The sequence below is a fragment of the Notolepis coatsorum genome, assembly GCF_963971535.1.
Source record: "Notolepis coatsorum genome assembly, chromosome: 1".
NCBI classification, from domain to species: domain Eukaryota; kingdom Metazoa; phylum Chordata; class Actinopteri; order Aulopiformes; family Paralepididae; genus Notolepis; species Notolepis coatsorum.
Genome location: NC_140165.1, coordinates 56,836,301 through 56,858,466, shown reverse-complemented (window position 1 = coordinate 56,858,466; position 22,166 = coordinate 56,836,301). Strand labels below are relative to the sequence as shown.

General features: G+C 44.3%; 1 protein-coding gene across 1 annotated transcript in view; it reads right to left on the bottom strand.

The window, feature by feature from the left end:
* mpp4b (MAGUK p55 scaffold protein 4b) overlaps positions 1–22,166 on the bottom strand; it is a gene marked incomplete at both ends in the record, with an annotated part of 63,990 nt that overhangs the window by 12,512 nt on the left and 29,312 nt on the right. Inside the window, 12 exons of the mRNA XM_084320826.1 lie at positions 6,485–6,619; positions 7,408–7,516; positions 8,299–8,434; positions 9,466–9,546; positions 10,760–10,933; positions 13,010–13,051; positions 13,978–13,992; positions 18,028–18,048; positions 18,961–19,002; positions 19,676–19,693; positions 20,325–20,383; positions 21,852–22,048. Coding sequence (XP_084176952.1) covers positions 6,485–6,619; positions 7,408–7,516; positions 8,299–8,434; positions 9,466–9,546; positions 10,760–10,933; positions 13,010–13,051; positions 13,978–13,992; positions 18,028–18,048; positions 18,961–19,002; positions 19,676–19,693; positions 20,325–20,383; positions 21,852–22,048 — 1,029 coding nt within the window. The remainder of the gene's footprint in view (positions 1–6,484; positions 6,620–7,407; positions 7,517–8,298; positions 8,435–9,465; positions 9,547–10,759; positions 10,934–13,009; positions 13,052–13,977; positions 13,993–18,027; positions 18,049–18,960; positions 19,003–19,675; positions 19,694–20,324; positions 20,384–21,851; positions 22,049–22,166) is intronic.

The window sequence follows — 22,166 nt, the reverse complement described above, 5'->3', positions numbered from 1 at the left end:
AAGTTTTTAGATTGTAGTATTTGTAGCTAAACAATTATTTTGTTTATTAGCCTATTTGTAATAATTCGTTATTAGCCTAGGAAACTCCGTATCTTGGCTTACCGGCTGCAGTGGACGTGGATGCAGATGGACCACTGCGCGCAAGGCAGTCGAATACGGCGCATTTCTGCACACTAATATAGTGTTTTGCAAACAAATGTTTTGATAGATTGCTCGTATTGCCACCCTTACTGGCAAATGTTTTGTTGCACTTGTGAACGCTTCGCTCTATCCGCCATCACGACTCAGTCCATGCAGAGCTGTCTGTGTCTGTGTGCAGCGCGCGTCGGCACGAAGACAGCGCTGAGATGCTTCCAGCTGCAGCACATCAGGTGTGCGGGGCTTGTATGTGCGGGGCTTGTAAGCGCTGCTGTCTGACGTGCTGCAGCTGCATACTATTGACAGCGCTTTCATTAAGGAGTACCCGTATGTATGTGTAGCGCGACTCGCGAGGAGTGTGTGTAATAATGACTCGCTGCTTCTCGTGCAGAGACAGAGAGAGGAGAGATCGTTCGCAACTTTTAAATAATAATAATAATAATAATAATTTCTCTAGAGTATCGATAGCAGTACCGAGGACGTCGGAGCTTATAAATACTCCGGTATTTTCTAATATAGTACCGGTTCCCGTTTAAAACCGGGGTCCGGGGGGCATCCCTAACGACCAGCCAAGCTGGTAGCAACGCAGAGAGCTGGGCTCGAACCCAGCATCTCCTGCGTTGGTGGCGAGCGCCTTGCCCACTGCGCCACCTAGCCACCCTACCATGACATAAGTTATTCTTCTTTTGACACCAAGACCCGTGGGGTAGCCATAATAGCGAAGCGGAAATTGAATATTAAACTGTTAGATGTGTGGTCCGATGCAGAAGGCCGAATTACTATTGCTAAAATAGAATGTTCAAACCGCAAAATTTCGCTGATTTCTGCTTACGCCCCTAATGTGTATGACGCTAACTTTTATGCTGTTCTCACTGCAGCAATGCTGAAACTACCTGATTACTCATTAATAGTAGGAGCTGATTTTAATGCAGTTTGGGATCCATTGATTGATAGGTCCAGTCACGGTGAAACCTTTGATCAGAAGCAAGCTACCACGGCCCTACGGGCCTGGTCTAAGGACACGGGGGTAATCGATATGTGGCGATCGCTCAACCCATCCGCGAGAGATTATTCCTTCTTCTCATCGAGACATAAGACTTTGTCCAGGATTGATTATGTTTTTTCTTCCCCACGGCTCTTTGATAGCTTTGATGTTGACTTATTACCCATAGCACTTTCAGACCACAAAGGTAACCTACTTAAGGTTTCACTCAGTAAAATAACATCCCGTGCCCCTAGGTGGCGCTTTAACTCTACACTACTGAAAAACGGAGAGTTTAACTTGCAATTTAAAGAAAAGCTCACTGAATTCCTGCAGTTTAATGCAGGCTCGGTACAGGATCCCAGAATTATATGGGATTCGGTTAATGGTTTTATCAGAAATAACACTACTCTCTTTGCATCTAATCTCCGCAAGGGACGTCTCTCCAAGCTGGTGGAACTGGAAAAGCTTCATGCCACGTTGATCTCTTCATTGCAGCACAACTACTCTAGTCGACTGGAGCTTCAAATTAAGGTAGTGAAAAAAGAGATTAACTCCATTTTAAGACAACAATCTGAATTTCAAATGCACAGAACAAGACAGCACTACTACTTTCACGGTTCCAGGCCTAGTCACCTATTAGCTATGAAGATACGTGCCAGTGAACAATTTGCGGATATCCCATCCATTAAGAACCAACAGGGGGAGGTAACCATCAACCCCAAAAAGATGAATGATACATTTAGCTCTTTTTATTCCAACCTGTACAAGTCAGAGGTGGTCTTTGATCATACCAAGCTGGAGGATTTCCTTGATCGAATCAACTTACCACAGATCTCGGAAGATAGTGCTAAACTGTTAGCTGCACCTATCACGCTAGCTGAACTTAGAAGTGATTGCAGATATGCAACGGGGCAAGGCTCCTGGATGGGACAGCATCTCACCGGAACTCTATCTTGCATTCTGGGATGTACTCTGTCCCTTATTACTCTCAATGATTTTACATTCAATCAAAGAGGGCAATTTTTCCAGAGATGTCAATATAGCACTTATATCTGTTTTACTCAAGAAAGATAAGGACCCCACCGAGTGTGGCAGCTACAGGCCCCTAAGTCTCCTCGGAGCCGATCTTAAGCTATATGCCAAGGTTCTAGCCACCCGACTTCAAAAGCATATGACATCTCTAGTTCATCCTGATCAGACCGGCTTCATAAGAGGCCACCTGGTTACTGATAACATCAGACGGTTACTGCACGTGATTGATGCCAGCAAGGATGTGGCAGTCCCTACAGCGGTCATGTCCTTGGACGCAATGAAGGCATTTGACAGATTGGAGTGGTCTTACTTGTGGGCAGTTCTTAGAAGGATGGGGTTGGGAGAGGATTTTATTCATATGATCAAAGTTCTCTACACAGGACCTTCGGCCATGATCTTAACAGGAAAGTTCTTCTCACCACTCTTCTCTGTCTCGCGCTCTTCTAGACAGGGTTGCCCTCTTAGTCCCGGTCTTTTCGCCTTATCTCTCGAACCTCAAGCTCAATACATAAGACAATCCCAAATTATATCTCCTGTTTCAATTCAGGGCACACAGCACCATATCAGCTTATACGCAGATGATGTACTCCTGTTTATGCAGAATCCCTCCGTCTCTCTACCTCATCTTCTCAATGTGATAGATGAGTTTGGCAGCCTATCCGGCTTTAAGATCAACTGGCCAAAATCTGCTTTTCTTCCACTTAATGAGCCTGCGAAGGCTACCATCCTGCCTGCAAACATACTTATGGTGGAGCACTTTAAATGTCTCGGAATTGAAATATTCCCTACTATTAGCCAGGCGATACGGTATAACTACTCCAGCTTGCGTGACAGGATTACAAATGACTTCAACAGATGGTCCAAATAAAAAAAATCATTACAGGTCCGTGCGTCAATGATTAAAATGAATATTTTACCCAGAATATCAGCTCAATGCTCCCGTTGCCTCCTCCTGTTGGTTATTGGCAGAAGTTGCACTCTGCCTCATATAAATTCGTTTGGAATAATAAACGCCCGCGCTTGAAGAGATCAACTGCCCAAAGAAGTAAACTCGATGGAGGCTTAGCATTTCCAGACTTTAAATATTATTTTCAAGCTTTCTCTCTGAGACCTCTGATCACTTGGTTTGACGCTCAAGCAGCTGTGTCTTGGCGACCATTGGAGGAGAAGATGGTGTCCCCACATAGACTTCAAGATATTGTGTATACCAACATTTCAATTAAGCAATGCAAATTACGATTTGGCCCGCTTATCACACATGTGATCCAGACCTGGCGTGATACCCAGAAAGCATGTACTAACCGCCATAAATGGCACACACATTCCCCTCTATTTAATAACAATTTACTCCTTATTGGACAACAACATATTAGGTACCCTAGATGGGAAAAGAAAGGCATCCATACGTTGGGTGACATCTTCGATAACTCTGGTCTCCGATCTTTCCAAGATCTATCCAATGGATATGATCTCCCCAGAACCTCCTTTTTCTTTTATTTACAAATAAGAGCAGCCCTGAGGGCTCATGGCGTTCCATGGGATGTTCCACTAGAGCGTCACACTTTCACAAATTCTTTTATGACAAAGAGACATAGAGAGGCTTCGTTTCTGACTTTTATCGCCATTTACTTAGGTCCTCATATAAGGACCTCCCCCTGGATACGATTTGGAGAAAGGATGTCCCGGAGTTGGATGTAGATTTTGATTGGGATGCAGTCCGGGAAAATGTACGGCTGTCCTCACGCAACCCAGATCACCAACAGATTCATCTAAATTTTGTTCATAGGACTTATTTGACCCCTAGACGATTGAATCTAATGGGTCTCAGACCTGACTCTCGATGTACTTTATGTCCAAACGGTGCCATCGGAACATTAATGCATATGTACTGGGAATGTCCTCCTGTTGAGCTTTTTTGGGAAGAGATTGCCACCCAGCTATCAGATATTTTCTCTCTGACCATCCCTGTTCTGCCTTCTGTTTTATTATTGAATGAGATTTCTCAATTACCGACATCTACACATGTGAAGAGACTCATTCTAGCCGGCCTCACAGCCGCCAAAAAATGTATTGCCTCACGATGGATACACCCAGACAAGCTATGTCCGAAGGTATGGATTCTTACCTACCTCGATGTGATATATCTGGAGATATCCACTGCACAAGTTTTAGGGGTTAACGAGGCGAATATTGCAATCTGGTTGGCAGCAGTTGCAAAGCTTAAAGGTCAACCTTCACGTTGTATTTTTGTTCAATAAACAATGTGGACTAGGCCAACAGTGACTTTCATGAAGAATGGGAAAAAAAAAGTATTGAAATTGACCCAGTTTTAGCGTTTTTATCAAACATTTTGTCTGCCCAACACAATCACCACGCACGTGCATATTTTAATCAATGGTTCATAACGTGCGTGTGTAATCGAAATGATCGTCACAACAGGTGCAGGGCACCAGGGGGCTCACCAGGGGGCGCTGAGAGTCACACACAGCTAGTGGCAGGCACTGATATATGCTTGCTACTACTAGCCGAATGAAAATGTATCTGTTTCACCTAACACTATTGCTCCGTGATTATAGCCACCCATCTCTAAAGCCACCACCCATCTCTAAAACCATAACCACGTTACCATATTTGTAATAATGTAAATCATTGTGTCGTTGTACACATATTGTGTTTATAACGTTAGTAGCTAACATAGCTTAGCTTGGTAGCTATTGTGCTAACAAAATATCCCGACATCCGGCTCGCTGGCCGGCATGAACGGCCGACCCAAAATGGTTCTCTCCTCTCTGTACACCCCGTCCCCACGGGTACCCTGCCGGGGGGCCATGGACGCGACAACGGCGACAATGGTGGCAGCCTGTAGGGTGCTCGAGCCCGTAAAGGCTAGTGGTTCACGATAGCTATGAGCTAACAACGGCCGCCGCTGTTGTCGCGTCCACAAGCTCCTCCGCAGGACACCCGCGAGGACGGGGGCACACAAAGAGGAGAGAACCATAGGCTAACGTCAGTGTAGTGGTCCTGACTGTAGGCAGCAGGGACGGCGGAGCTATATAGGCTAACTGTGATGCACCTAGTGGGCCACCATTGAACTAGTACTATGACCCGGACGGGCAAGGCATTTCCTGAAGTGACGTCACGGCCGTGCTAGCTTTTAGATTCGGCTCATTAATATGCACCTGTAGTGACGTCGGCGTTTGATAAGCTTTTTTGATTCGCGCGTGCATGTTATTCGTGCGTGGACCTTTTTAACTCTTTCAGAGTGGCATTTCCGGTGTCAAATGGAAAAAAATAAATAATGAAATTATATACCAATGATGTAAACTACCCATAATTGATCAGTAGGGTTTAACCTGGAGGTTGGGCTTTAAAGAGCGCATATGATTTTCGATTGCTAGATAATATATTATGTATGGGGGGGGGGGGGGGGGGGGTGGCGCGGGCGAAGAGCGAGCGAGTGCCCATGCCCACTTATTTTTTCTTTTAGTTTTTTCTTGTAATTTTAATTATGTATATTTTTTGGGCCCCCTTTGGCTGTGGATCTGGTGGTCGTGGGCTCGGACTGGGGGGGGCATGGTTCGGGGTTTCTGCGGGTCAGGGCATTAAAGAGGCGTGATGCTTTGGCTCACGGGGGCGCCGGATTCCGGGTCCTCCGGGGTTGGGGTTCGCGGCTGCCGGGTCTGGAGTTGGAGGGGACTCAGGAGGCTCATTATAGTCCATGTATCTATTTTTCTTTTATAATTATCTCTCATTTTAAGTCTGTTGAAATATTTTATTTTTATATTATGTCTTGTCATTATTATTATTATTATTATTATTATTATTATTATTATTATTATTATTATTATTATTATTATTATTATTATTATTATTATTATTATTGTTGTCGATGTCATGTGATTTGTGTTATGTCAAAAAAGAAACAGAATAAAAATGTGATCACAAAAAAATTCAAAACATAACACGAGGAAATGGTATTTTGACACCGTTACGTAACCGTGTAACACATCCATGCACCGTTACGTAACCGCGTAACACACCCATGCACCGTTACCTAACCGTGTAACACATCCAGGCACTGTTACGTAACCGTGCAACACATCCAGGCACCGTTACGTAACCATGTAACACATCCATGCACCGTTACGTAACCGTGTAGCACACCCATGCACTGTTGCATAACCGTGTAGCACATCCAGGCACCGTTATGTAACTGTGTAGCACATCCAGGAGTAAACGAGATGGAAGGAAAAGTTGTTTTTACAATTTATGTGTATTTGGAAAAATCTGGTTTGTGCGCAACACAGAAAAGACGGAGGGGGGGCTCACTTTGAAAGGTCTGTTGACGTAGTAGGGGGTGGTGATGTGGGCGGTCTGTCTGGTCTCTCTCAGGCGCTCCACTGGCGGTGGCTTCACGTAGACCACGTACGCCTTCAGCTCGTGTGTCCTCACAGACTGAATAGCCTGGAAGGACAAAGAAAACGGCAAGGATTCTGTGTTAAGGCACCTTTACCTTTACGGAGGTTTGTTTACATCGGCAGAGGCTGCGAATAGTTTACAAAATATATTTATTATAGAATAGAATAGAATAGAATAGAATAGAATAGAATAGAAATACTTTTATTATCCCGTGGGAAATTTGACACTGCAAATCGCTCAACATTTAAACATTTAGACAGAACAGGTCACGAATTAGAATAATAAAACGAATCAAATCAAGTTGCCTAGGATAAGAGTAGAGTAAAATAGAATAAAAATGGAATAAAATATACAGTAAATAAATACAGTAAAAATATACTGAAGTCTACAGTAGGTGTAATATTGCACAGTGCTGTTTCAAACTAAGTCTTTACATTACTTGTACAGTAATGTAATTCTTAGAATTATTCAAATGTATGCCTTTCTAAATTGTGTCTTTACATTTGATCATTTAGCCGACGCTTTTATCCGAAGCGACGTCAGCAGGAAGGGTACAACTCTTTCAGCTGAGTAACGATGTTCATCAAAGTGTTGAAACTTGAGTGCTGCAGTGTTGAGTGCATAGTAGTAGAGACATATTAGTATAGTAGGAAGAGTGCATGATAGTAGAAGACCGTAAGTAGGTTTGTTCTTTTTGTGTGTTTTTCTCATTTCAGATATTGATTGAAGAAGTGTGACTTTAGGTACAGGTGTTACTTTGACATTCCAGAAAAGATGGGATCAGGGATCTGAAAGGAAACAGGGATCTGAAAGGAAACCGAATTAAGACGTACGTTGGGTTCGATGTCGATGACACAGATCTTTCCGTTGGCCAAAACCTCCTTCACGGCCTCGATGCTGGTGCCGTAGAAACTGCCTTTGTACTCTCCGTACTCCAGAAACCTGGCGGACATCAGAGAGGTTTGGTTTAGGTAGTTGTTGTTTTTTCTTATTTTAATTATTTGAAATCTTCAGATGAAGAACTATGTTACATTTGTTTGAATGAAACCTGTCACTTTTTCATGAAATTTAAATATTGCTTTTTGTAGCTAGCTAAATCACTTCTAAAAGACCTTCACAACAGCGATGCATGCATAGCTAGTCTGTTATATAAAGTCAAGATATCACTTGGAGTGTGAATGTGATACCGGTTCTCAACCTCTATTGATAGCGTGTACACCAACACTCAAACTCACTCAAACCTTGAGATAATCAGGTCTGAAAACGTTCACATAACGTTGATTTTGTTAAGTGAGTAGTTTCAAGTGAAACAGAAGCCGTACCTATTGTTAGGGCTGCTCGTTTGTGGTTATGATTCTTTTTTATTATATTAAAATCATGATTATTAAACACGATTACTCATTGATCCGAGAACATTGTATGCGTTTATTGCACTTTTTTTTGTTAAATGTAACTTGAAATTGGTTGTGTTTCCTTGCGGTGTAACAAATCTTGCACAGTATTTTAGCCTGTTCAAAGTCCAAAATAATAATAATAAAAAACAAGTGTTTTTCAGACTACTGAATTAGTTTCACCTTTCTTCTCGAACAAAGGCCTTTCTGTCATCTTCTACAAAATAACTGGAGAAACGCGCCGTGGTTCCTCCCTCCTCAACACAAGCTGAAACTACTGTTTGGGCTTGAGGGAACCGCTGTGAAGGAAGGGTGCGCTGCATTTACATTTACCTATTGTTATACACCATGTTGTCGACCACCTCGCGGCTGGTGAACTGGTACTCTCTTCCACTTTCCTCGTAGCTCTGGGGGGTGAACTGGTACTCTCTTCCACTTTCCTCGTAGCTCTGGGGAGCCCGGGTGGTGTCTGGCGTAATGGAAGGACACATCAGGTTAGATCCCAGACACTATCACACACACACAGCTGAGGTATTGATTCTGACGCCGCGTTCCGGAAATGAAGAACGTTGGAAATTCCGGCCCGACTAGGAAAGATGCAGTAGAACGTAAGGGGCGCTTGAATTTGGAATTCTGAGTTTGAAATACATGTCGTCTTTGGAAACTTTTAAATGACATTTTCTAAATAAATGTTACTCCTGTGGTCATTCAATTCAAAGCGTTTTTCTGCAGGTGTTTCTGGTGTTCTGACCTCTGGTCCTCTGACCTCTGCCACACTAACATCTAGCATGTGTCTCTGCTGCTCTGACCTCTGACCTCAGCCACACTAACATCTAGCAGGTGTCTCTGCTGCTCTGACCTCTGACCTCAGCCACATTAACATCTAGCAGGTGTCTCTGCTGCTCTGACCTCTGACCTCAGCCACACTAACATCTAGCAGGTGTCTCTGACCTCAGCCACACTAACATCTAGCAGGTGTCTCTGCTGCTCTGACCTCTGACCTCAGCCACACTAACATCGAGCAGGTGTCTCTGCTGCTCTGACCTCTGTTTTCTCCTAAGCTGGACCCATGGAACACAGAGGTCCAATAATAACATCCCAATTGGGAATTTCCAACTCTAAATTAAAGGGACACTTCACCAAAAGATAATGTTGATTTATTTTGCACATAATCTCACACACATCCAAAAACCCTCAACAGTTTTGCATAGATTAATTTAGTTTGACAGTTGAGAGTAAATGAGTTTGGATATGGCCACCCGTGATGTCATCGGGGGCATTGAATCCTTGTGTTGTGTTAATCACAGCTCCATGAAATAACAAGGTAGCAGTCCCTATGAGACAAGGAAGGTATTGCTATTTTTTTTTATCTACATAATTTCACGGTGGAGCTGTAATTAACACAACACAATGATTCAATGTTCCGATTGTCGTTGAAGTGCCCCTTTAAAATGTTTAATTAAAATAAAGAAAAGAGATTTGATTGAGATTGATACGTACGAGGCACGGCCCCTTGGAAGACAGTGGGGTTGATTTCAATCAGTCGCCTCCGAAGTTCGTTCACTCCCACACCAGACGCACCTGAAGAGGAGGAAGAGGTCATTTGTTTACATTTACATGTAGTCATTTAGCTGAACGCTTTTATCCAAAGTGACTTACAAGTTCTGTTCAACAGGTCAGCAGGGAGGGTACAACTATGGCAGCTAAGGCTAAGTGACATTGTTCGTCAAACAGTGTCAAACTTGAGTGCTACAGTCTTGGAGCATAGTAGTAAAGACATATTCGCATAGTAGGCAGTAATAATAGGAGAGGTGGATTCCTTAGTAGCAGAGTGCATATTAGTAAAAGATGAAGTAGTAGTGTTCGTGTCCCTGCTCCGCAGGTCGATGGGACGAGATGGTTAGAGGAAACCAGTGCTAGTGGTCAGAACGGGGACACACTCATCACGTCTCACTCGTCACGTCTCACTCGTCACGTCTCACTCGTCACGTCTCACTCGTCACGTCACACTCGTCACGTCACACTCGTCACGTCTCACTCGTCACGTCTCACTCGTCACGTCTCACTCGTCACGTCTCACTCGTCACGTCTCACTCGTCACGTCACACTCGTCACGTCACACTCGTCACGTCTCACTCGTCACGTCACACTCGTCACGTCACACTCGTCACGTCTCACTCGTCACGTCACACTCGTCACGTCTCACTCGTCACGTCTCACTCGTCACGTCTCACTCGTCACGTCACACTCGTCACGTCACGTCTCACTCGTCACGTCTCACTCGTCACTCATCACTCGAAGCTAAATTACTTTGTCTACCAGTTGAGACACGCTCTTCACACCCGGGAGCTGCCCGGGTCAACCACAGTCCAACAGGGTTAATGCCTTGCTCAATAGTGGGAGCGTTGTTCATTCATTCACTCCTGGCCACAACCTCTAACCACGAGGCCACCGCTACCATGTTCTCATGTAGGACACCTTTCCATCTTACACACCTTTAATTGAATAAAAAAAAATCAGTATTTTTTGTTATATTACCCCAAAATAAATATATTATTAAGCAAAGGTAATGTCTCGGTACAGTACATGAAATGTTGGTTTATGATCAATAAAAAAATATCACCAATATTCTCTCATTGAGTTATCCGTGACGTTATGCAACGGATGAAGCTGCTATGAATACTGAAGACTCTACACACATGGCCAGGTGGTGAGATAGATGCAGGAAGCCCATATTAAAGTGTCTCCCTTCTCCAGCTTTGGAGTCACAGTCGTATTGGACGTCTGACCGTACCTAGGAGGGCGATGACGCGGTACTTCTCCTGCGGGACGCGCTGGTAGCGCACCACGTCCTCGTACGGGCCGGGCGGCGCAGAGGGGCAGCTGCTGGGGCCGCGCGTGTGACAGGACGCCTGGCTGGTGCTGTGAGACCTCCGCCTGCAGAGACGCATGCTGCGCCTGAACCCCGCTGCAGTCATCATAATATAATAATAACTTTATATAGCCTGAACCCACTGCAGTCATCATAATATAATAATAACTTTATATAGCCTGAACCCACTGCAGTCATCATAATATAATAATAACTTTATATAGCCTGAACCCACTGCAGTCATCATAATATAATAATAACTTTATATAGCCTGAACCCTGCTGCAGTCATCATAATATAATAATAACTTTATATAGCCTGAACCCTGCTGCAGTCATCATAATATAATAATAACTTATTATAGCCTGAACCCACTGCAGTCATCATAATATAATAATTTATTATAGCCTGAACCCACTGCAGTCATCATAATATAATAACTTATTATAGCCTGAACCCACTGCAGTCATCATAATATAATAATAACTTTATATAGCCTGAACCCCGCTGCAGTCATCATAATATAATAATAACTTTATATAGCCTGAACCCACTGCAGTCATCATAATATAATAATAACTTTATATAGCCTGAACCCTGCTGCAGTCATCATAATATAATAATAACTTTATATAGCCTGAACCCACTGCAGTCATCATAATATAATAATAACTTTATATAGCCTGAACCCTGCTGCAGTCATCATAATATAATAATAACTTTATATAGCCTGAACCCACTGCAGTCATCATAATATAATAATTTATTATAGCCTGAACCCACTGCAGTCATCATAATATAATAACTTATTATAGCCTGAACCCACTGCAGTCATCATAATATAATAACGTTATAGCCTGAACCTCGCTGCAGTCATCATAATATAATAATAACTTTATATAGCCTGAACCTCGCTGCAGTCATCATAATATAATAATAACTTTATATAGCCTGAACCCCGCTGCAGTCATCATAATATAATAACTTTATATAGCCTGAACCCACTGCAGTCATCATAATATAATAATAACTTTATATAGCCTGAACCTTGCTGCAGTCATCATAATATAATAACTTTATATAGCCTGAACCCCGCTGCAGTCATCATAATATAATAATAAGCTATTATAGCACCATTCGTACAGACTGCAGCTCAAAGTGCTTTACACAAGAAACTAAACAAAAGGATAATAAAAAAATGTATAATAGCAAAATTAAGACAGTAAACAATAAGAAAAAAATGTATAACAGAAAATAAGACATTAAAAAATAACAAATAAAATTATAAATACGATAATAAAATATTTAAGTAAAGATAATTATTTTTTTAAATAAGACAATAAAACAAAGAAAATAATTCATTTAAAAGCTAGTTTAAAAAGGTACGTTTTTAGCTGTTTTTTAAAAGTCATGTACGTTTCTACATTTTATTACACATTTCTAAGCAGTGGTGAGTGGTGAGGAACGTGCTAACATGATGGGGAATGCGCTTACGGTCTTCTCCAGAGTCAGACGAGAAGATAGATACCAATTCCCTCTCTGTGCGTTCAGTGGGAGCTATCCAGTTGCAAGCTAGCCTAGCTTAGCACAAATTAATGGAAGCGGATCAGCTAGCCTATCTTAAAACTCCAGGAGAGGTGTTTTTGTCCAACAGCTAGGCGAGCTGGTCCATATCCGCTTCCATTCATTTGTGCTAAGCTAGGCTATCTTGCAGCTGGATAGCTTCCTACTGAACGTACAGAGAGGAAATTGCCATCTTCTTGTCTGACCCTGGAGAAGATGGTAAGCGCATTTCCCATAATTTTAGTATTTTCCTTTAAATGCACGTGCTAATAGCACATAACCATATTAAAAGAAAAATAATGGTTATCAAAATAACAAATTTACAGAGTCGTTGTCGTATGGTCGTATGGTCGATTTGCTCTCACAATGTGAAACTGAAGCACAAGGGCATGTTTACACGCGTATAGTGCACCTTTTAGTTTCCCACGTCACCCCCGCACTCCTGCTGGAAGAACACATGACACACCTCCTACTGTGCTCTATAGCGCCAATTTCATCAACTAGTGGTCAAAACCTCCATTGGACACCTTTTAAATAATGTATATTGTATAATATTATATATAATAATATATAGAAATATGAATGTAGAAGAGACTGGAGATGTCTTACCCATGTAAACCCCATCCACGTTGCTGCTAAATGCATCCTCCTCTGTTAAACATAATAGAGAACCATGAGTTCACATGGCAATGTTCAGCAGGACAATATTAGTTTTAGACATTCAGAGCAGAATTACAGATACATTGACAACATAAACATTCAAAATGGTGGCGTCTGAGATCCTGTAGCCAGAAAGGACGTTTGTACATTTATTTAACTTTATAACTTTTATAAAGGTTGTGGGAACGGTTAATGGGAACATGGCAACATTATGGGAAATGTGCTTAGTGTCTTCTCCAGTCAGACGAGAAGATAGATACACATTTCCTCTCAGTAGAGTAGAGTAGAAAGCTAGCCTAGCTTAGCACAAATGAATCGAAGCGGATATGGACCAGCTAGCCACTTCCATTAATTTGTGCTGAGCCAGGCTAGCTTGCAGCCGGATAGCTTTCTACAGCACAGAGAGGACATTGGTATCTATCTTCCTGTCTGACTCGGACAAGGCTTTTCAGCTTGGTAGAAATATTCCCATGAAAACGTCCTTCCAGGCTATGGGCTCTAGACAGTACCATACTAAAAGTTAACGTTTATTTCCTGTTGCAAAGTTTGCTAAGACAATAACTGACACTTCGGTCCAAACTGTTCCCTAGCAGCGCAATTCCACTGAAAACATTTATAAATGTTTGAAATGATTCTAAAAATGTTGCACAAAAGCGATAACCTACTATATTATGGTTATTGGCACCAGTGTGTTGATCTATGAACTGTACTTATGGCCGCCTTCCTACAACGTTCCATAACCAGGATATAGCAGTCTCTCTTGTATGTTATTGCCTAATTTACCTAACTCAAACCCAGCCCACTTTTCTCAATCATCCAATCACAACTGGTGCTTTTCTCTGAGGGCAGGGTTGGTCCATCATCAGCAGGTATATTAGCAGGTAGTGATAAAACACAAACACTGAACTGGGCCTCACCTTCTCTGAGCTCCTCTGACATATTCCATCAGAACGCAGGGTATATTGGGAGAGAGAACAACAGGGGTTTTAGCTGAAGGACATACAAGTTCAAGTTCAAGTTCTTTAATAGTTGTCATACAGAAGTACAGAATACTTTCATACAAAATGCTTCTTACTGTTACGCTCCAGAGACTGTGCTAGACAAGATAGTATCAAATAACATAATAACATAATATAGCATGAATTTAGAAGAAGAAAAATGAGGTCACAGTGTTCGGTATAGACATATGTACAATGTTCTGAGTTACCATATAATATACAATACACAATACTATGCAGTGTACTAATGTACAGTACTATCTAGTGCAAAGCAGAAATGGGATGAGGTACAATTTTAGGTACAATTTACAGTAAGGTGTACGAGTTGTAGTGCAATCCTTCATCCATAAATATAAAGTGTGGGGAGTGGGTGCTACAGTGTGTTTGTTTAAAGTGGGAGTGTGCTATAAAGTGTGTGGAGTGGGTGCTACAGTGTGTTTGTTTAAAGTGAGTGTGTGCGTGTGGATGTGTGTGCTATGTGCGTTTGGTGGTTGTTGTTGTGTAGTGTTCATTCATTGTTCGTTTAGCAGCCTGATGGCCTGGGGATAGAAGCTTCTTCTGAGTCTTTCTGTGCTCGCCTTGAGACTCCGGTATCGCTTGCCTGACCGCAGAAGTTCAAAGAGGCAGTTGTTCGGGTGACTGGAGTCTTTAATGATTCTCTTAGCCTTGCCCTTGCAACGCTTGTTGTAAATGTTCTGGAGGGTGGGGAGCCCCCCTCCAATTGTGCGTTCGGCTGAACGTGTCACTCTTTGTAGTCTGCTTCGGTCTTGTGCAGTGCTATTCCCAAACCAGGAGGTGATGTTGCCGGTCAAGATGCTCTCTATTGTACATGAGTAGAAGTTCTTAAGGATCTTCTGGCTGACTTGGAACTTCCTTAGGCGCCTGAGGAAGTAGAGGCGTTGTCGTGCCTTCTTCACAACACTGTCAATGTGTGTGGTCCATGTCAAGTCCTCGGATATGTAGGCTCCGAGGTACTTAAAGCTGTTGACTCTCTCAACCGGTGCCCCGTCGATGCTGAGGGGGCTGTAGTCCTTGACCCCCGACCTCCTGAAGTCCACAATCATCTCCTTTGTTTTGCTGACGTTCAGGGAGAGGCTGTTTTCCTGGCACCATCCCGCCAGGACCTTGACCTCTTCCAGGTAGGCCCTCTCGTCGTTGGCAGAGATCAGGCCCACCACCACTGTGTCGTCAGCAAATTTGATGATTGTATTGCTACTCCGCTGAGCCACACAGTCGTGTGTGTACAGGGAGTAGAGGAGGGGACTCAGAACACAGCCCTGGGGGGCCCCTATGTTGAGGGTGATGGATGAGGAGGTGCAGTTGCCTGCTCTCACCACCTGGGGTCTGCCAGTCAGGAAGTCCAAGACCCACTGGCAGAGGTCATAGCCCAAGCCCAGGTCCCTGAGCTTGGCTATGAGTATGGAGGGGACTATGGTATTGAATGCCGAGCTGTAGTCGATGAATAGCATTCTCACATAGTTCCCCTGCCTCTTGTCCAGGTGTGATGCTGCTGTGTGCAGCACATGGGCTATGGCGTCCTCCGTGGACCTGTTGGGGCGGTATGCAAATTGCAGGGGGTCCATGTTGATGGGGAGGGAGGAGCAGATGTAGCCCTTTACTAGCTTCTCAAAGCACTTCATGGCTATGGAGGTGAGAGCTACATGGCGGTACATACGGTAAGAGCTCTGTGTCCATAAGGTAACCAAAACGTTTCACATTATGAGCAGTTAGCAGATGCGCTCATCCAGGGGTGACGTACACCTAGTGCAACAGTACAATTAGCTTACATTCTGGTATCACTAACAGCCAAAGTCAATAGCCTGTGAATTAGAGGCGAGGAAGAAGCAAACTTGTTTGTTTCTTTGTTTGTCTGTTGGATTTACTCCACAGAGACTTACAATTACCATGACTTTACTACACAAAGACTTACAATTATCATGACTTTACTACACAAAGACTTACAATTACCATGACTTAACTACACAAAGACTTACAATTCTCATGACTTTACTACACAAATACTGTGACCAGGACTTTGTTGAGTGGGCGGGGCCTGAGGCTGGTAACAACTTGGATGACTACACAGACACTGTGACATCCTTCATCAGCCTCGGCGAGGACGAGGTGTGTGTCCCCCTCCGCACTAGGAAGATCTACAACAACAACAAACCCTGGTTTTCAGCCCAACTCAGGCGGCTGAGGTCGGAGAAGGAGGTGGCCAGGCTCAGTGGTGATGCTCATCGGTTCAGGCAGGCCAAGTACAAGTTCGCCAAAGAGGTGAGGGAGGCGAAACTTCGCTTCTCAGAGAAACTGCGGCAGCAGCTCTCTGAGGGGAATTCCTCCTCCGTTTGGAAAGGCCTCAAGACCATTACAAACTACAAGCCGAAGTCACCACAGGCGCCTGATAACCTCCCCCTGGCGAACGAGCTAAACACATTTTACTGTAGGTTTGAGAAAGAGGTTCCCCCCCGCCCTCTTCCTTCACCCACTCGGTCACATCCTCCATCCCCCCACCCCAGTGCCCCCCCCCCCCCCCCCCCCCCCACATCCCCCCCCCCACATCCCCCCCATCTGTCAGTGTGAGAGAGGTGAAACGGCTGTTTTCCAGTCAGAATCCCCGGAAGGCGGCCGGCCCGGACTCTGTCTCCCCCTCTGCCCTGAAGCACTGCGCTGACCAGCTCGCACCGGTGTTTACCACCATTTTTAATGCATCGCTGGAGCTGTGTCACGTCCCAGCATGCTTCAAGGCCTCAACCATCATCCCCGTCCCCAAGAAGGCCAAGGTCACGGGCCTTAATGACTACAGACCTGTCGCCCTGACCTCTGTGGTCATGAAGGTCCTGGAGCGCTTTGTCCTGGCCCACCTGAAGCTCATCACAGATCCTGTGCTGGACCCGCTGCAGTTCGCGTACAGAGCCAACAGATCCACAGAGGATGCTGTGAACATGGCTCTGCACTACACGCTATTACACACATTCCTCGGCATGACCATCTCCCGGGATTTGAAGTGGGAGCTTAACATCACGGGCCTGCTCAAGAAGGCCCAGGGGAGGATGTTCTTCCTCCGGCAGTTGAAGAAGTATAAACTGCCGAGGACCATGATGGCCCAATTCTACACGGCCATCATTGAGTCCATCCTCACCCACTCCATCATCTCCTGGTTCCCTGCTGCAGCGGCAAAAGATCTTGCCAAGCTGCAGCGGGTGATTCGCTCCGCGGAGAGGGTGATCGGCTGTCCCCTGCCCTCCCTCAGGTCCCTGCACGACTCCAGGGCGCTGAAGAGGGCGAGAAAGATCATGGCCGACCCATCCCACCCCGGTCACAGCCTCTTCACCCTGCTCCCCTCTGGGAGAAGGCTGAGGATCCCAAAGGCTGTGAAAGCTCGACACAGACTGAGCTTCTTCCCCTCAGCCGCCAGGCTGATCAATGCCTCAGGCCCCCCCCCCCCCCCCCCCCCCCCTCGGTACCCCCCCCTCGGTACCCCCCCTCGGTACCCCCCCCCCCCCCCCCCCCCCTCTGCCCCCAAGTGACACTGGCTAAATGACATTGACTGCACTGCACTAGTCCGTACTGGATCTCTGCACACTTCACTTTATATATATATATATGTATTTTATTTATTGATTAATCCCCCACTGCACTGTTTTCGTTTCTTGTCTGTGTTGGTGTTTGTTTACTGTGAAAAAAGAAAAAATGCATACACTGTATTGCTGCAACAATTACCAATGTGTTTTACACAAATGGCTCAATAAAGGAATCTGAATCTGAATCTGAATTACCATGACTTTACTACACAAATACTTACAATTACCATGACTTTACTACACAAAGACTTACATTTACCATGACTTTACTACACAAATACTTACAATTACCATGACTTTACTACACAAATACTTACAATTACCATGACTTTACTACACAAAGACTTACATTTACCATGACTTTACTACACAAAGACTTACCTACCAGATTCAAATGCTTCCTCGTCTGTAAGCAACAGGCAGATTTTACCACAAGGAGCCAGGTAAGTTAAAGGAATACGCCAACATTGACTACAACGTGGCGCAGTGGGCAAGGCGCTCGCAACGAATGCTGGAGACTAGGCTCGAACAGGATGCCTCCTGTTCGAGCCCCGCTCTCCACATTGCTTTCAGTTTAGCTGGTCGTCCACAGTAATACACATTGGCCGTATTACGGGGAGGGAAACTGAAGGGTGGGGATCGGGCGTTGTGGACAGCGACTCCTACAGGTCGGTTGGTACGCCTGCGCAGTAGAATCAAGAAGCGACGGGGGCGGGGCCCCTCCAAAGCCCAGACCCCCGACGCTGAAAGATCGAGCCGCGCAGGTGAAAAGATGCGACGGCTGTTACCTCGAGTATCGGAGGGGACTCGTGCTATGTATGACTTAGTCCACATTGCAGCCGGCTTGTGGGAGGCAAGAAACAACGTTCGAAGACAGGGGAGGGTTGAATTGGACGATATGAAAATTGGGATGGGAGAAAAAAAAGGAATACGCCAACATTAAGGAAAATGCACAGAGTCAGACAAGAAGATAAGATAACAATTTCCTCTCTGTGTATTCAGTAGAAAGCTACCCACAAATTAATGGAATTGGATACGGACCACTAGCCTAGCTTAAAACCCCTGAGAGAGGTGTTTGTGGCCAACAGCTAGGCTAGCTGGTCCGTATCTACTTCCATTCATCTGTGCTAAGCTAGGTTAGCTTGCAGCCGTTCAGTCTACTGAACGCACAGAGAGGAAATTGGCATCTATCTTGTCTGACTCTGGCAAAGACGGTAAGCACATTTCCCATAATGTTGGTGTGTTCCTTTAAATAAAAATGACAAGACAAACTAGCAATAAACTACAGATGATGCGCAGGGGGGGAAGATGCCTTTACCTGCTTCCACACATTTGTCATCAATGGCGATCAAATCCTCTTCTGTGGATGGAAAACAGTGAAAATATATGTCATTAATATGAACATGTCACTTCTTGTGGGAGGTGTGACTATGCACTCAGGACACCATTACATTTAGTTACACAATACTGGGTTCACAATCTTGTTGTCACCCTATTTTATTAAAGAAAAGTATAAAATAATAGCAAAGGCATTTTCCAAAATATTTCGAATGGGTTGGACCCATTAGGTGACTGGTTAGCGCTGTCACCTGTGGTCTGGGCGATCCGGCTTCAATTCCCGGCTGCCCTCTGAATTCGCTACAATACGATCTGTATAAATAAAACTATTTTCTATGATAATAACATTTTGTACATACTATTTTTTATACATGCTGAAACAATGTTAGCCCACAATCCTGTGCTGTGTCATTGTCACATGAAAGTGACGTTACCCAAACAAACTGCGTGGCCAAAAAAAGAAACACACAACGGCAGCTACACAGAGAAATAATCATCAGTTCTTCATGTTGGCCCAGTTTTGTTCATCAGACTGATATATGAAGAAATCACTATCATCGGCCGATATGCTCAGCGATACATCGTGCGTCCCTGATGGTCGCACTCCTATCAGTTTGCAGTGGCCGTGCCTCTCAGTAGGGGCACATTTAAAACAACACACAAAACAATCATCTACTACTTAGTTGTGTCCTTACCTTCGTCCACTGTGCTCACTGTGGGTACGCAGGGGGTAGAAGACACAGACATTTAAAACTACTACTTACTGTCTGACAGGAAGGGTCTAACTAGAAGTAAAGATAACAGTCAGTAAGGATCAGTCAGTAAGGATCAGTCAGTAAGGAGATCAGTCAGTAAGGAGATCAGTCAGTAAGGACCAGTCAGTAAGGATCAGTCAGTAAGGAGCAGTCAGTAAGGATCAGTCAGTAAGGATCAGTCAGTAAGGATCAGTCAGTAAGGATCAGTCAGTACAGTAAGGATCAGTCAGTAAGGATAACAGTCAGTAAGGATTCAGTAAGGATAACAGTCCGTAAGGATAACAGTCCGTAAGGATAACAGTCAGTAAGGACAACAGTCAGTAAGGACAACAGTCAGTAAGGATAACAGTCAGTAAGGATTCAGTAAGGATAACAGTCAGTAAGGATAACAGTCAGTAAGGACAACAGTCAGTAAGGATAACAGTCAGTAAGGACAACAGTCAGTAAGGATAACAGTCAGTACGGATAACAGTCAGTAAGGATAACAGTCAGTAAGGACAACAGTCAGTAAGGATAACAGAGGATAACAGTCAGTAAGGACAACAGTCAGTAAGGACAACAGTCAGTAAGGACAACAGTCAGAACTCACAGGTGGGGCAGCTGGCATGTTGCTGGTGAGGCTGTGACCACCAGGACTCTCTCTGTTTCCTGTCAAAGACGTATAACTGGGTTCATTCACGACAAACAGTAGACTTTATTTTCCATTTCTCAACCGTAAACCTGTATCGGCTGATACCCAAAGCCCAGGTATCAGGACTGAAAGAAATGGAATCGGTGCATCCCTACTCCAAATATCAATATAATAATAATAGTGCTGCAACCTGCACTAGAACCATAACTAAGAGATTAGATAACATAGTTCTTTATTGTCTGTTGGTACATTAATTAGTTTAGTGTCGGAACACACAGTACTGCGTTAGAAAAAAGAGAACATAAGACAACCATATTACAGCAGTCAGACACACAGACAAGGCATCAGAGAAACAATGTAATTAACCCCTTCCTTCCCTCCCAACCAACATTATTCATTTAGTTGTGGTAGTCCCATAACAAGGCCAAGGTAATTTAATTTTGCACAGCACCTTTATATTGCGCTGTCCCATGTAGGTTGCAACCACATTTCTATCCTACTTGTTTAGTAGGCTTATTGAATGTGGCACAAATTCGTTCGCAGCTTGTGTGTAATACATGTGATCTGAAGAGTCTATGTGAGGGTAGCAGCTGGTATTGTGTGTAATACATGTGATCTGAAGAGTCTATGTGAGGGTAGCAGCTGGTATTCTGTGTGTAGTACGTGTGATCTGAAGAGTCTATGTGAGGGTAGCAGCTGGTATTCTGTGTGTAGTACGTGTGATCTGAAGAGTCTATGTGAGGGTAGCAGCTGGTATTCTGTGTGTAATACATGTGATCTGAAGAGTCTATGTGAGGGTAGCAGCTGGTATTCTGTGTGTAGTACGTGTGATCTGAAGAGTCTATGTGAGGGTAGCAGCTGGTATTCTGTGTGTAGTACGTGTGATCTGAAGAGTCTATGTGAGGGTAGCAGCTGGTATTCTGTGTGTAGTACGTGTGATCTGAAGAGTCTATGTGAGGGTAGCAGCTGGTATTCTGTGTGTAATACATGTGATCTGAAGAGTCTATGTGAGGGTAGCAGCTGGTATTCTGTGTGTAGTACGTGTGATCTGAAGAGTCTATGTGAGGGTAGCAGCTGGTATTCTGTGTGTAATACATGTGATCTGAAGAGTCTATGTGAGGGTAGCAGCTGGTATTCTGTGTGTAGTACGTGTGATCTGAAGAGTCTATGTGAGGGTAGCAGCTTGTATCTGTGTGTAATACATGTGATCTGAAGAGTCTATGTGAGGGTAGCAGCTTGTATCTGTGTGTAATACGTGTGATCTGAAGAGTCTATGTGAGGGTAGCAGCTTGTATCTGTGTGTAATATGTGTGATCTGAAGAGTCTATGTGAGGGTAGCAGCTTGTATCTGTGTGTAATACGTGTGATCTGAAGAGTCTATGTGAGGGTAGCAGCTTGTATCTGTGTGTAATACATGTCTTCTATGATCTCAACACAGAGCAACAGGGATGGACGTGGATCAAACGCCCCCTGCAGTCCAGTCACCTTTTCAGCAGGTTGGTGGAGGGGATGAGGCCGGCGCAGGCCGAGGTACTGGGCAGTTTATTGGCCTGCCACCAGAGGGCGTCCGTCTGGTCCACTATCTCCAGCACGTCGCCCTTCTTGAAGGCCATGCCGGCGTCGGCGCAGGGGATGGAGGGGTCCTGCTGCGGGCTGTAGTCAGCCATGCAGCGTACGTACAGCTAGAGGACAGTAAGGACCAGTCAGTAAGGACCAGTCAGCAATGATAACAGTCGGTAAGGATAACAGTCGGTAAGGATAACAGTCAGTAAGGACCAGTCAGTAAGGACCAGTCAGCAA